Here is a 16,116-nt window from a genome sequence, read left to right on the forward strand (position 1 = left end):
AATACGTACACAGTGTACATGACCTGTCTACTTATCTGCTGCTAGCTGTCAACTAAATCCCCAAAGACCGATGCAAAGCGCGCACGCCGTTGACGACCAGACAGTCATATACATATTGTCGAAATGTCGAATTATTAGGTACCTATATAACGTGAACCAGTCGGAAATGTCTTAGGAAATAGTTGGATTATTTTTTAAATTATAAAACACGCCTATATATTATTATATATTAACGTTTAAGGACATAATATATTATAATGTACCGTTTTAAATTTTTCCATAATATGCTGTTATCTGTATGTTTTGTTGTTGAATTTTAAAAATGACTCGTTTTAAGATATATTGTAGCCGCGGTATACAAAAAGATCACCGTGTGTCTACATGCGATACCAACCCGGGCGTGCATTATATTATGCAGAAGTCGAACGCTACCAAAATCACGCTCGTAATATTTATATTATATAGGTACAAAATACAAATGCAGTTTTGTACTTACCAGTTGATTTTGATAAGCCGTGACGGCCGTGAACACGGTTTCTGGAAACACGAAAGACCGGTACTTTTCCGCGTCCAAGTCGGTCACCATTCCCCTCCACTTGACCAGATGTATACGGGGCTGATATCTGTGCATCGAGTTCAAAATGATCTGCAGGGATAAAACAAAAATGACGGATCGATATTATGACTTATGAATAATACAAACGAAGACGACGCGTAAAGTGCGTGAGAAATATCGATACAATAATGGTGTTATATGTATATGGAGAGATGTGTAAATACTAAGTAGGTCAATTAGAACGCGACTTATATACGTATATATTATAGTGTCTGATATGATATAGTGTGCTGCAGATGCGACTTTGGATAATGTAACATCGTTCAATAGTTGTGAAATGGGTAAGACTCTCTCTCTCACACACACACACACACACACACACACACACACTCCGCATCGGTCTGCTGTCTGTCTAGCGACATCGCTCTCGGCGTGCCAGTACGTCTTATATATGCATGCATATATAGAGTGCTACACTGTATAGTTTCCAAAGTGAATAAAAAACCGTTTTCAGTGTAATTGATTTCGAGTGTGCGTTAAGATCATGACGTTTTAACGTCATTCCCGCCGGCTATATAGACTTGCAGCTACATTATCATTATTATTATGATCATCGAAACCGCTATACAAGCAGTCTGTCTGTTTCTATTGGCTCTCTGGAAATTCTGTTGTACATCACGAAAGCATATGATATACTTATTATGTATATCAGTATATTTATATATCTATAGAAAGATGAAACCGTGGTCGTCATAATAACTATCATCGTTGGTCTGCTTCGGCTAGAGGCTTAGCCGAGCCCAGTATACTACGACATACATATATAATATGTAGCTACCTACTTTTATCGATCTCGAATTCTTCCACTACATTACTCATATAACTGTCTAAATTTAGCTGTTTCCATTTATCTTTTAATTTTACAAGCTCGACTTATAAGTACACATGACGTCAGCCACCCCTGCCCAATCGGTGTTGAACTTTCATCAATGTGGGTTATTGGTTTATTTATAGTTAAATAGTGACGTTCAATATAGCAAAAATGTTTCTATATTATGTTTCAAACTTGGGAGTAATTAAAAACGCTCTCGACACTTATTCCGCCTGAATATAAACGTAGGTATACAACGTCAAACGAAAAAAATAAAATACCCCAACTACTATTCACCAACTCGAAGTGTGACGGGACGCGGTGGCGGTATAATGAAATATGAGTTAGGTACCTTAGTAGGTACCTATGTACAATTACACTGCACAATAATAGTGAAATAATAATATTATAATAATAATATGTAGTACCTATGTTATAATAACGTGTATCAGGTAGGTATATCATACATCGCCGCCGTCGTCGTCTAGCCCCCGTCCGTCATCGGTGGTCGTATAATGGATAACTAACCGGCAATTAACCGTTTTTTTTATAACTGACACCTTGGGCCGCCGATGATGGTATCTATCCCGTTTCTACACCACCGCACGTATTAAACTCGCGGTAAATACCCGGGTCGTACTACGGTCTTCCGCCCGCCACAGTCACCACCACCACCACCGCCGCCGCCCTACGGGTCCGAGCCGTCATAAATTTCAAATTGCCTTCGAAAAATTAAATAAAAAAAAAACAAAAACAAAATAATAATAATAATAACACGCCGACCGGCTCTACAATATTACATATTATTATTATTATTATTATTATTATTATTACTGTTGTTGTTGTTGCTGTTGCAGTACACGCCGCCGCAACAACACCATACGGCGGCGGTGGCGGTAATGGGAATAGAAAGAGAGGCAGCACCGTCAATTGTCACTCATAATTCCTGTGCTTACGCCCACTTCCTAATTATCAGGTGTTGGACAAAAGGTTTCTCTGACTTACCGCGCGACGATAATAATTATTATAAAACCGGGCCCGGACGCGCGCGCGTCTATTACCTGCAGTGGTATGTTCAAGTATAATATACCCACTCCAATGCACCTATATGAAAATGTGTGTACGTGTGTGTCGGGGAGGGGGGGGGGTAATGACGACCACTCACTCGCGAAACCAAGTCGTTTTTATTGTTGTTGAAATACTATAATCGTTTGCATTTGCGAGCGAGAATTTAGTTTTTTATTTTCCCCCCGACGACGACGACGTTATTGACCACGACTAGTAATATAACTGCTATACATGTATGAGATACGACGATATGGGCGGATAGTTAAACGGAGAGGAGAAAAAAAATATAGGCATATATGGGTAGGCTGACACGTCCGGCCAACGCCACTGCTGCTACAAGAGATGTTATTAGATATTCTTCGACGGAGATCAAAAAAGCCGCTAGCCGTCACTGCAACCAATAAACCTCCGATACTTAAGCGGAACTCGTATAATAATGCTCTATACACGATTCGCACACGGCTAGTGTTTTTTTTTCCCAAACGATTTGTACGACAACAATTATAATCATAATGATCAGTGGCGCAACTAGGATTTCCAGTGCAATGACAAAATAATTCGGTTCAATAATGTGCAGACCAAAAGTGTTATTTTCCCGGAAAAAAAAACCACTGTATTGAATAGAAAAATCTAATTTTACAGTATATATAACATTATAACATTACTTGAACGTTCAGTATTCGGTGAGGACCGATGGGCCCTAGATGATTCTGTAGTCGTACCTAAGCCTACGACTTTATGTTCGCATAATGCTGTTACTCGATAGACTGACCATAATTGTGCCATTGAAAATGATTCGGGAAGGGTTGTACGTTGTGGTAAAAAGATCGAAGTCTTAGCATCACATCTTATTGTATTATTTGTTAAATTTATAATATTACAGCAGCACTGCATTTTTCCTTCAGAATACGACGCAAAAAACGTCCGTGGGTTATCGTTGGGATAAAATAATAAAATAAACTATAGTATTGTTTTTATCGTACGGTTTCGACGGGTACCAGCCTACCAACCTATTATAGGTGCGTAATGCGATGTGTACAATAAACACGACAATATTATTATGATCGCGACACGATAACACGAAAACAGCCGTAAACGCGACGTAACGACCGTCGCGTCGTCGTCGTTGTCCCGCGCATACATAATAAAATCGTTTCCATCGATCATAAAAAATTATATATAATATAATACATACCTACGTGTAAATCAAGCGTAATCGAGCCAGCCACCTATTATAATATTATTATATTTTGTTTTTTATTATGCACCTATTCGTTGAGCGTTCATTTTGACATGCTGAACCTATGTTCTATACAGTCGTATGATATTGTTGTTTAAATCGTTTCGTTTATCGTCCGAAAACATCGTTGTTTACAATCTATCCTCGAGCTAGCAGTGTTATGTATGTTTATCTTACATTCTTACCCCTATAATGACATAATAATATTATCGTATTATTTATTCCATAACGCGTGCACTAAAGCGACGTATTATGCCACCAGGACTTGGCTGTCATCGTGTATAATACAGTTGGTAATGATTATTAACAAGTCGATAAAAAACGAGACCAAAAACGACATCGATTATAATGCAGACGAATTTAAATCGCACACTGAGAAGACCAGCAGCAACGTCCGTGGCATCAAAATATTATTCCCATCCGAAAAGAGAAACCCATATAATATTGTAATAATATATGTGTACTCTTATTGCGGTCTGCACCAACATCCAGAAGTGCCACGTCTAAATAGTAAACAGTGACTTTACGGCTTAAAATCTCCCCGTGCTTTATCGGCTGTAAATATTCGTCACGCGTCTGTCTGAGGGAGTGGGAAATAGTAAGGTTATGTTTTTTTTCTTCGAGTCGTTAAAAGTGAAGAAAAAAAATTAAAATGGAAACGAACTGAGGAAATTTGTCGACTGTCACACGACGACGAGTGTCCGCTGCGGGGGGGCGCGCACGAGCAGCATTCCACAGCGTTTGAACCGCGTGCACTCACACCAAGCTCGCATACGTATCATATAGGTAGGCACGTCGTGTGAGTGTGTGTGTGTATGTGTGTGCGTGTATGTGTGTACGGGTAACTGCTGCTGGTGGTGGTCAGACCCGCGAGACGTCGTCGTGTCCGGCGCGTTTTTCTTTTTCGTTATTATTTATTTATATATTTTTTTATTATTATTATTATTATTACTATTATTTATGTTTTAATGTATAAAAATATATATATAACGCTCGTACGCACATAAAAATAAACCGTCACTGCTGCCGCTCATAACGATCATCATATAATATGAATATATATATCTTGTGTATGTGTGCTCGCAATGGCTTTCACACTGTCACACACACACTCACACACGAATATTTCGGCTAACGATTATCCAATTAACATGACAAAAGATTTATATATATTGTTATTGTACACATACATACTCACACACACACACGCTGCATAATATGCTGCACGTGCGTCAACCAGCTTCGGTCGTCGTATCGTCTGCGCTCGCGAGTCTGCTGCAGCTCCGATCCCCTACCACGACGTGATCCACGGCTCAGGTCCTCGAGCCGCGGACGTCGTCATTTTGGGTGCAGTGTACAAAGAAATTGAGTCTTTAAAAACGCTCGCGCCTCCTTTCTAACCATTAAATCATCGGGCAGTTTAACTCTTGCGCGGAGCCGGGTCGTAATATTATAAATAATAATGTATAATAATATGCGTGAGTATTGTGTATACATACTGGGATAATGATGGCGATCCAGCTTATATTATTTACCTACACCCTATACAAGCATAATAATATGTTATAATATACCACATGTAAATATGTGTAATAATATTATAATATATTATTATTGTAACACTGCACTGACGACACACCGACACCGAGAATTATAATATTAACGAGGCAATTATGGCGACGCAAGTTTTATTTTGTGCGAGTCTCTTCGTATTTAATACGATTTTTAATTTATAGGATCATGTCATGTTCGAATTTATTCGTTAATTAGTTTTGATTAATATATTATAAAAACGTCATACCTAGATGATTCAGAAACACGACCGCTGGTCATCAGTTTTTTAAGATTTTTTATGAATAAGAACCATTTCTAATTTTATTGGCATACTTAATTCAAATATTTTCAATGCTTTTTTAGTATTGTAAACATGACATATAGCGTTAATAACTATCCCGGGTTACTGCTGAAACTATCAGTCTGTAGATATCTATGTTATGTATGTATTGGTTATGCCATTATATTTGTTGAATTTGTTTTAATTCTGGTTCAAAGCGTATCGTGATATTTCACTATAGGTATGTGTATAAGCTGAAAATATGCAGTTTTCGCTATCGTACTAAAGATGGCGATTAAGTATTGAACCAGTCGGCATATTATGTTTGAATAATATTATTATAAATACTATTTGTCGTACAATAACAGTAATAAATAAATGTAATCGGCTGTCAGAATATAATTCAATATACAGACAAACTATATGAAAAACGTAGAAATAACATAGAAATGTATGTTATATAACTAATAACTGTACTCGCATAATTTAAAATAGGCCATATCGATGGAGCATAACATCATGCATTTTAATGTACAACATAATAATAATATATAATAGAAAAAGGGAGAGTACAAGAATAAAAGAATAAAAGCCGATGAGGACTGTATAGAAGTATTATTTTATATTTCAGACTAAACACCCATTATATGCATATAATAACTATAAAGCGAGTCATTTAAGTTCATATTGTGTTGATGGTTCGTTTAAAAATTCAAAGTATTTTATAATCGAAATTGCATGTATAAATTACATCGACGATTGGTAGAACCGTCGTTCATAAATGTAAAATTATGTGTGAGCATTTTTGACACCATAATTGTATCTATTATGATGATGACTGATGTATACATAAAGGAATAAAAAATATTGGGAAGCGACCTGCATGTCATGCTCTAACACGTGCAGTGACGTACGTCATATTTAAGTACCTATATACATATATACAGCTTAAATTGAAATAATAAACTTAATACCTAATACCTATATAGTATGGGCACAATTCGCGTATCGTTTATATAGATGGTCAATTGAGGTTTTGGCTATAATTCGGAGATTAATTTTTTTTAATGTTCTTAGACTGGACGGCGAGAAGCCTAGGATGTACCCGTGAAAAATAATATCGCGTTGTCGAAATGTGTAATCCGACTCCACGAAGACCGAGACCTTAAAAATATATAATCGGTATAACACCCAAACGCGTCGCGCGTATGGCCCACCGCCGCTGGTAAATGGAAACTATTATTACGAAATAATAACATTATGATATAGACACGTGCGCGTGGGTCGGATAAAGGTAGGTATTATATACCTATATAAATTTAATAATAATTGCGTTTTCCATTTATTCTTTTCTTATACGAATTCGCCGTGTGTGTAATATGCGGTGTTTAAAAGTGATTAACAAAAACCTGGTCGATCAAATATATATATATATATGATATGTTCGTTTATATAAATCTTATTATGGTTTCCAATAATTATCGTGACGTCATTTTTTTTATGCACTCAGAGATTAATAAGATAATCAAAAAAAAAAAATAGTAATAATAACAAAAACCGTGAAAATTGTATAAGCCCTCCCATATAGTTGTGCGAAAAAAAATAACACAATATATCACACAGGTACGTTTGTTTAAATCTTACTTATGGTTTCCGATAATTATCGTGAAATCATTTTTTATGCACTCAGAGATTAATAAGATTATTGAAAAAAAAAATTAAAAATAATAAGCCCTCACATAGATGTAAAATATAACATAATATATAATATTACCCACGTACCTATAATACTACCTATGTTATACATATAAGTAATCGGAGACCTATTTTATACCGGAATAAATTTACATCAACGACGGGTTTTATCTTTTGTAGACGGACACGGGCCACAGAGACACATTAAGAACTCCCAATATCTATTAATACCCTCGCCCCTAAAAAATCTACTTTCGAAAACATTTTATTTGTTTTAAATAATTTTACACTATACATTTTATATTACATATATACATAATATATCAGTAACCATTGCTATTTTAGCCATTATCTGCACAAATGTATACCGCATACCTCTGAAGTAGGTAAGTTTTATAACAAGAAACAGAATATTCAAAAATTATAAATCTGATAGAAAAATACACAACGTAATATCGAGTTTGCAGTGCAGGTAGTTGATAAATTGTATATTCGATTACATAAAATGTATAGAATCATGTAGAAAGCACACTTCAAATCAAAATCTTATGTCCACTCTAATGTCACAAATACTTGTAAACACACGCGGTTTGATCCGAAAAAAAAATTAAAATGGAGTTCCAAAATGCTTATACATATTCATATTTGTCTGGGTGCATGGCGCTGAAATATACGCCCATAACGCGAGCATGATTTGGAACGTCATCGACCAGAACGCGTATACCTATACGAATATAACTAACCTAACATACTATACTTTATTATGTAATGATAAAGAGGCACCTATATGATGTTATGCAATAATAAGTAGGCACCTACAAACGTAAAGGCAATATGCATTTGAAAGACTAACAAGAAATCATAAGAAAAACAAAATTTTATAAACATTAAAATGTCTGATTATAATATCTCAAAAGTCTGAATTTGTAAAATGTTTATAAGCTTTAGAAATAAACCATAAAAATTATTGTAATGTTTTTCTTTTTTTATGTGTAATAGGTATGCATTTTGAACTATAATTTGGACATTGTATTTTTGACATTATATAACAATCGCACCGGTATAAAATGATTGTATTTTTACTATAATTTAATGATATCGATGTCAAATCCAATAATTATTAATATAAAAAAACCAACATATTTTAATGACATTGCTAATACACATATATTCCTAGTCCTAAGATTGAATAATGTATTTTTTTATTACACAATATTACATATAATCACTGTATATAATAGAAACTAATTAACTAAAATAGGTATCTCGTTTTTATCGCCGATACATTGAAAACTATATGAATAATAATGTCATATCCTCCTAATACACGCCCTTTATACTAATGGCATTTCAACAATTAACTGGTTGTACATAACTGTTAGTTATACTCTATTTAATTTAAATATAGGTACTTGATAATAGTTAAATATTATAAGCCCAGCTACCAGCAACTTAAAAATAGTTTATGAATTATTTTAAAATAACGACGATATATTTTTTTAAATGCGTCTATTTATTCATTACTTTTCAAATTATTTATGTTGTGACTCGTAATATTTTATAATTTTTCGTTAAAATTAGAAATTCCAAAAAACAAGTTTTCTAAGAACGTTATCACATATAGGCAATTGTGTAGGTAGTGACATTAAAAAACCGGCAAAATAAAATAAAATAATGAAGGTGCACAGAATGTGAATAAGGATCCGAATATTATAATACCTAGTTAATTTTATATTTGATAATGCATGTTATTAAAAAAAAAATAATGATATTGGTTGTAAACCATTATATTTAATTAAGATCTCATTTTCTGTATCATTTTTTTGATATTATACTAGGTAATACAAATATAAAATTATCGAATACTTATAAAACAGTTATCAATAAATTCTAAATATAATTATACACTTGTATAGAACACTGTGAACCAATAACCTACAGTATGGATTAACTTTAAAATTGATGATTGCGAAGTACGAAGAAAATATTTAATCAGCATCCTGCAGTTGGAGCATATCGAATATACTCAGAAAAAGTGGTTTTTACACGAACATCTAATATGATAAATGTATATCATGGTAATTAAATCAAACGTTTACTGCAGAATTGAAGATTATTTTAATCTCTTTTTGATAAAAGAGAAGTACTCGAGGAATTAATCAGCTTAAGCCTTGCAGACGAAAATTAATGCACACGATTTGCGCACGTTTAGTGTATTAGGCCCGAACTCTGAGCGTGTACAGCTGTACTTAAGTATGTGATGAGAGCGGCGATGGTATCTGAGACCTGTGCAAGACGAGTTGAAAATACGCGAGCTCGCGTCATTCGATACCTTTGCGTCCGTCCGACGACGAAACGTCTGCGTCCTAACACAGTCGCCGGCCGTGTCTCTCGTCGGCCACAAAAAAAAGCATTTTTTCCTCTCTTCCTTTTTTTTCTTGTTCACATCTTTCCCCGTTGACACGTCACCGCCGACGGTGTCACGTGCAATCCAGATATATATATATATATATATATAATTATACACTGCGCGTTATAATATATCGTTCATCAATCATCGCGTCTTGTCAAAATCGGATACACACACACACACAGAACTAGAGAGAGAGAGAAATAGATCTAAAGAGAGCCATTTTGTGTGCGCACGTCTACTGCATATCATAGTCGACTCTGTTTCACCAGCGAGAGACCTTTCAGACTACGCGTAATTATTAATTATATCTGAATATATATAGTATATAAATATGTCACATCCAGTTACTATATATTATATTAATCGCTCTTACCATGGAACGAACAATAATATGTATGGTAAAAAAAAACGTTTTGCTGTAACCCGTGTACAACTGTCATAATATAGACTTGCAAAATGTATATAGTTTATCATTTTATATAATAGTATATACGTTCGATTATTGATGTCAGTTGGTTAAATGTATTATGGTAGTTGCAATGTACCTAACCAATTCAGAGGCGGATCAAACTTTTTCAGTCTTTGAAGTAATATTTATACAATTTAGATAGGCACCATCACCACGATCTGTTTCACAACGCCAGCGAGGATCATAATTCTTGAAATCTAAAAACGAATTACCTCAGAGTTACTACTACTGTCTTGATATAAAAAAAAACAGGTCCGGGCGTATAATATTTGTGAACTAATAATCGTCTCCAGCTCGTAATTCACAAAAATTTGATTACAAAAACTCATAGATATAATGAACATGGCAGCAGGTTTATAAAACAGTTTGGAAAAATAACAGAATAACCTACAACTTTTAGCATCTCCGCTATCGCAATTCAGATTTCAGCAGAGCAGATATTCCGAAAAAATAAAATGAGAGTAAACATATTAAACTAAAAAATCTTTTCAAATATCATAGTTCTATAAAGACCTATATAAAAATGCATACAATCTACTATATAAATTCAGTATAAATCAAATGTGCAAAAACGATAACGTATATATTATTATTATGATAATTAATTCTACCAACGTTATATAAAACTATAATGATCCATACGAATAATTTTAACTGATTTCAGTATCAGTACTCAATTATTTTGTAAATTAACTTATTGACATAATTTATAATACTATATTATTATATTATGTATAAATATTGTATTATGTATATGAATCCAAAATTAAGTTTTAACAAAACGTGAGAACACGTCACTAATATTAAAGGAACCGTTCTCACCTGTCCGCTGATGTCCATTTCGTTGTTGGTGAGCTTGACTTTTTCGAACGACACAAACGTCTTGTGCAGCTGGTCACCAGTGAACGGCGAATCGGGGTGCGTGTACAGCCGATGCGGGGCTGGTGGGTCCGCCTTACCGGCCACCAGCCACGATGACTTGTGGTATGCGTACCGGTACCGTTTGTTGTCCACCGGTACGATGTCTATGAGCACTGAATACTTTTGGTTTGGGTCCAGCTTCCGGAAGCACACTCGCAGTGTGGGAAACATCCTACTGTAAACCACGAAGGATGTCAAAAATCAAATAATATCGCAAACGGAACCTATATTATGTTATATATATATGACCCCCCCTCCCCTCCGCCATCCCACGCGAACTCTACTGGTGCTTTCACCCCTACGATCCAAATCACACTCAAGTCCAGTTATAACTTGAAATTTAATATCTGTGCTATAAAATATTTTAAAATAAAATGTGAAGAATATGTAAATACATACAACACTTATTTAGTATAATATTTATCATGGATGCCAATAATGTGGATTAGATTTTCCGTTTTGACATAAAATTTTTTTAACGGATTTTTGTAATGTAATCGTTAATCAGTAAACTATTGGAATGTTTAGATTTTGAAAAATGTGTAGATTATACAACAATGCCAACTTCAGCAACATCATGATTTCAAAAACACCTTGTTGCTGCTGCATAATTTTTGCTAACAATGACCTCTAATTTCGAAAAATACTTTTAAACTAAATATATTATATTGTCTGATAATTACACCTACTTGTAGAGTGGGGAACAATATGTATTATTAAATGCATTTTTACGTATTTTTAATAGTTAATATGACATTAATTGACATACATCCTATATAATACTACTACCGTCAGGTTTTATTTGTTCATCGGTATTAGTTCGTACTTCATATACCTATACAAATTTAAAGTTTAACCGCATAAAGCGATCGCAATCAATTCTTGCGCGTGTGACGAGGTCGGACATCCCGCATCCATTACTTGCAAAGCCGAGCCACTAACTTGTTTAGAAAGTTAAAATTAAGTTTAAAAGTTACTTGTGTAATAACAAGTTTATAACTCAATCGGTTAGTTTCCATTCTTTATACTGCAGCAACTATAACTTAGTTTGTAATTCGTTGTATAGGAAACGTGAAAGCATATAAGTCAGTCATAAGTATATAGAGCTCAACTCAATGCACTGCTAGAAATATATAACGTACAGTCAACTAATGTCATTATTTTTTCTTGTACACAAGACTACTAAACATCAGTATAAAAAATTTACCGCTCGATCATAAAATATAAAATATAAACTTCATAATATGTATATAACACACACGATTTATGTAAATACGAAATTATATTTTATAGTGTGTATATACATTGTATAGCTATGGTAGATATTATATACATCATTCGAGTTATCGATGCGAGTGACCATATAATATATTATATTATGTCATTAAGAGAGCAGACCGATTTACTCGATCAAAAAGATTTTCGCTGAAGGTTGTACACATTCAATCGGATATCCGGAATGTGCATAGGTACATCTACCTGTGGTATATATTATTAGATAGGTACGTGCGTCGTACATCGCGCAGTCTCGTTGCAAATTATATAGGTATGTGCATCATATATAAGTAGCTATAATAATTGTTGTTGTAGCATATATTATATAGCATAAATATTATAACGATATGTAATAGTTGAATATAAAAAAAGGAATCGATTAAAATTGAATATAATATACCTCGACTCAAATAATTGTGGACTGGTTTTATATAGGTAACACTATAATATATTATACGGAGTAGCTTGATAAAAAGAAACGTTATATTCTATAGTAGAGTATAACTCGCATTCAAACTCGAACTATAATCATTTGCCCCGAGTGCACATGCAATGCACTACTGCAGTTCTATTCAACCAGAGGTTAAGAAAAATTGTGTGAATTTCAAAAACTATACATAGTATTAAACTCGTTCTACATACCTGATGAGTCTCTACATAATATAGTCTCTTCGAATCAAAGACAAAATTATTTGCCTCCTATGATAGTGCTGTATACAAACTATACGCGTTCGTTTTTGTACATTGAGTCGTATAATACCAAAAAATAAATACAATTATATAATACTTCTATTGGTTTTTATTTTTCCCGCCACCTCGACTTGAACCGGTTTAAAATTAAAGAGCTCGTACGCAACTTGTCGTCATCATCTCTGCACATATAGTTGCAGTACACGGAGTACTACGTATCATCGTCGTGTCGCACCTGCAGTTTACGCGTATATATGAGAGCATGTTATATGTGTATAAAATAAATATTATATATTAGGTGCATAGACGGAGAAAAAGCGCAGGTGAAACAAGCGCGGCTAATTATCCGTTAAGTCAGGATATTATATTTTATGAATTATCGTTTTCGCCTGGCGTGCAGCTCGGAAGCGGCTTTTATTATTAATTACGATCATCCCCGTATTATACACACACACACATATAATATTTTATGGGCGTTTGTGTCGGTATGTGCGCGCTTTCCGAGTATAAAACGGTGTGTTAAGAACTCGTTCACTCTCTATCTCTTTCACGCTCATCGGCGAAGATATATTATTATTATTATTGTTACTGTTGTTATTATTATTGTAAACTAAATATTGTACTTTGTAAAAGCTGTAGCAACAATATCAAAATATTATTGCAGCAAAGTTAAAGGAAGCCTTCGACTTTTGCACGAAACGACCGCCACAGCGTCCTCCGAATTCAGCAGAAAATATAGATGAATCGTTTGCGTGGACAAACTAAAAACAACTCTTCAATGTTAATACAGACAAGACAGAGTTATCGATTTTTCTAACTAAAACGGGTAGATGCGAAATGTCATTTTGAGAAATTTGTTAAATTATTTCTGAATAATATAACGTTCAAACGGGATAATAATAAGGATTGATGATTGTGTTGAATAGTCAGCCACGGAAACTCGCAAAAATTTCAAAAGCTCAGAGTTTGGTTGTACATTTAACCGACAAAAACTGCAAATACAGGAGAAAATATAAATGCATAATCGAATTTTTGTGTAAGCTTATTTGGTGGTCACTATTATACTGGTCGACCAGTTACCGCGACCAACAAGTTCATTTACGCAATATAGCCGTGTGTTCCATACAAATCTAACCAGTAGGCAGTACCTATGGATTATTTCAAACTTTTCGGCTATTGTAATACCTATGCAGTATTGCAGTGTCATCGGACCGACACGACTATATCATCAGCTATGGATACGTGTATATACAATTATATGAATATATATATAGTTCTAAACAGTTTATGAATAATATCCGAAAACCCGCGTCCCCCGCCAAACATAATTATATTATAGGTTTGCCGCATCGCAGCGCTCCGGGTGGTGACCGTAATTTCCTTACCGTCATCGCTATGTATAATGATGATAATAATAATATATTAGATACATGAATGCGTGTGTATGCTTTTATACCTAAATCATATTATACGGATGCCTAAAACGTTATTTGTCGACGATGACCACGACGGTATACCGCAGCGAGATGTTTGGTTAAAAATAATAACACTGAGTTTGATTTAATTATCGCGCGTTTAATGGGCTCGAAACGACCGTCGATCATGATAATAAAATATATCACACCCATACTTATTATAATATATTATAATGTATAAGAAGATCGTGGAGGGAAAAAATATTATAAAAGTATCACGAATTTCATCGAAACGGAATGGGAAATTCATATATAACCACGAATTTAAGCAATCATTAATTCACAACTATTTGGCAGTGTTTTGAGTCGCGTGCTATTTAACAGTAGAAAAAAAAGCTAATAAATTACAGAACGGCATCGATGTACCTATATATGAGTAGTATATATATATAATATAATTTACGGTATAATACACGTGTCGTCATCATCATCATCATCATCATATACGCTATACCGCCGGACCTTGACATAAAAATAATAAAAATAATAATAAATAATAAAAATATTATGTTTTCGCAATGGTATACGCAAAACCAAGTGTAAAAATACGGTATTAACGTTTATCGACCGATAAAAAAGCAATTTGTTGTAACGATGCGATCACGAAATTAAATGCGTACCTTCCGGTGATAACGTAAAAAAATAATCACAATAACTATGCTATAAACCAGATATTCTATAATTTTCTAGCTTTCTACAAAATTGGTATTTTTCTATTTTTGTGATCGATATCTTACATAAAGTAAGTATAAGTGATCTATTTACTATAAAAAGGGAAATTACTTCTTTTTTAAAGTGTTGAATATTGCATTTTTGTTAAAAATAGCGTGTTAGTATGTTGTCGGTTTGTCAGTTGTCGATGCTGTCAGTGCACAGTGTAGGTAGGTACCTACCATCATGTGCGTCACCAAGTGTACCTATCTTTTAGAAACATTGAAATATTATTTTCAAATGTGAACTGACACCTTAAAAAAAATTAAGTTAAGATTATAATATTAGTCGCGTCATTTGGCGTCCCAAGACACGATCGCGCTCATCGCCCAGTATAATAACAAACCCAATATGTGTATTACTGCGACTTGACAGGACGGGGGAATAAAAAAAATATATAATAAAAAATCGGTTGACATTTGTCAACGTCGCGAGGTTTCCAGGCGGCCGCGACCGTCGACGCAACCCAAAGGACGACCGCACGCTGCGCTCAGTGTAGAGCCGATAGTAGTCAACTAGTCTGTCGAACCAGCGATGAGCGGAGCTACCCGAGACGATAACCTTAAGTGGGAAAATAATATTATATAATAGGCATATTGATAAATCGGTGTGCAGAAATCTCTTAAATATCCAGTTTTTATCTATACAAGTTGTGTTTGATACTTTGATAATAGGTGTAGTCGCGATATATGTAGTTATGTAGGAACTATATAGGAACAATTGATAGGGATATGAAAGAACGATTGTAGAAAAACAAGCGACTGAGGGCCTTTTTTTCATTTCAAGCTGGTATACTTAAGAAATCAAAACGTAAAAATTTGAACATAATGCGCATTATGAAAGGATAAAATAATTTCCGGAAAATACCACCCTGTATATTATCATCACGGTCGTTAGT

The 16,116-nt window shown here is 34.3% G+C and overlaps 1 protein-coding gene across 1 annotated transcript in view; it reads right to left on the reverse strand.

The window, feature by feature from the left end:
* Positions 1-16,116, reverse strand: part of LOC111037522 (T-box protein H15-like) — a 56,362-nt gene that overhangs the window by 15,537 nt on the left and 24,709 nt on the right. The window contains exons 3-4 of the mRNA XM_022320150.1: positions 10,969-11,242; positions 497-646 (exon numbers count right to left, since the gene is read on the reverse strand). Of these exons, the coding sequence (XP_022175842.1) occupies positions 497-646; positions 10,969-11,242 (424 nt within the window). The remainder of the gene's footprint in view (positions 1-496; positions 647-10,968; positions 11,243-16,116) is intronic.

Source organism: Myzus persicae, unplaced genomic scaffold (assembly GCF_001856785.1).
Source record: "Myzus persicae strain clone G006 unplaced genomic scaffold, MPER_G0061.0, whole genome shotgun sequence".
Classification (NCBI taxonomy): domain Eukaryota; kingdom Metazoa; phylum Arthropoda; class Insecta; order Hemiptera; family Aphididae; genus Myzus; species Myzus persicae.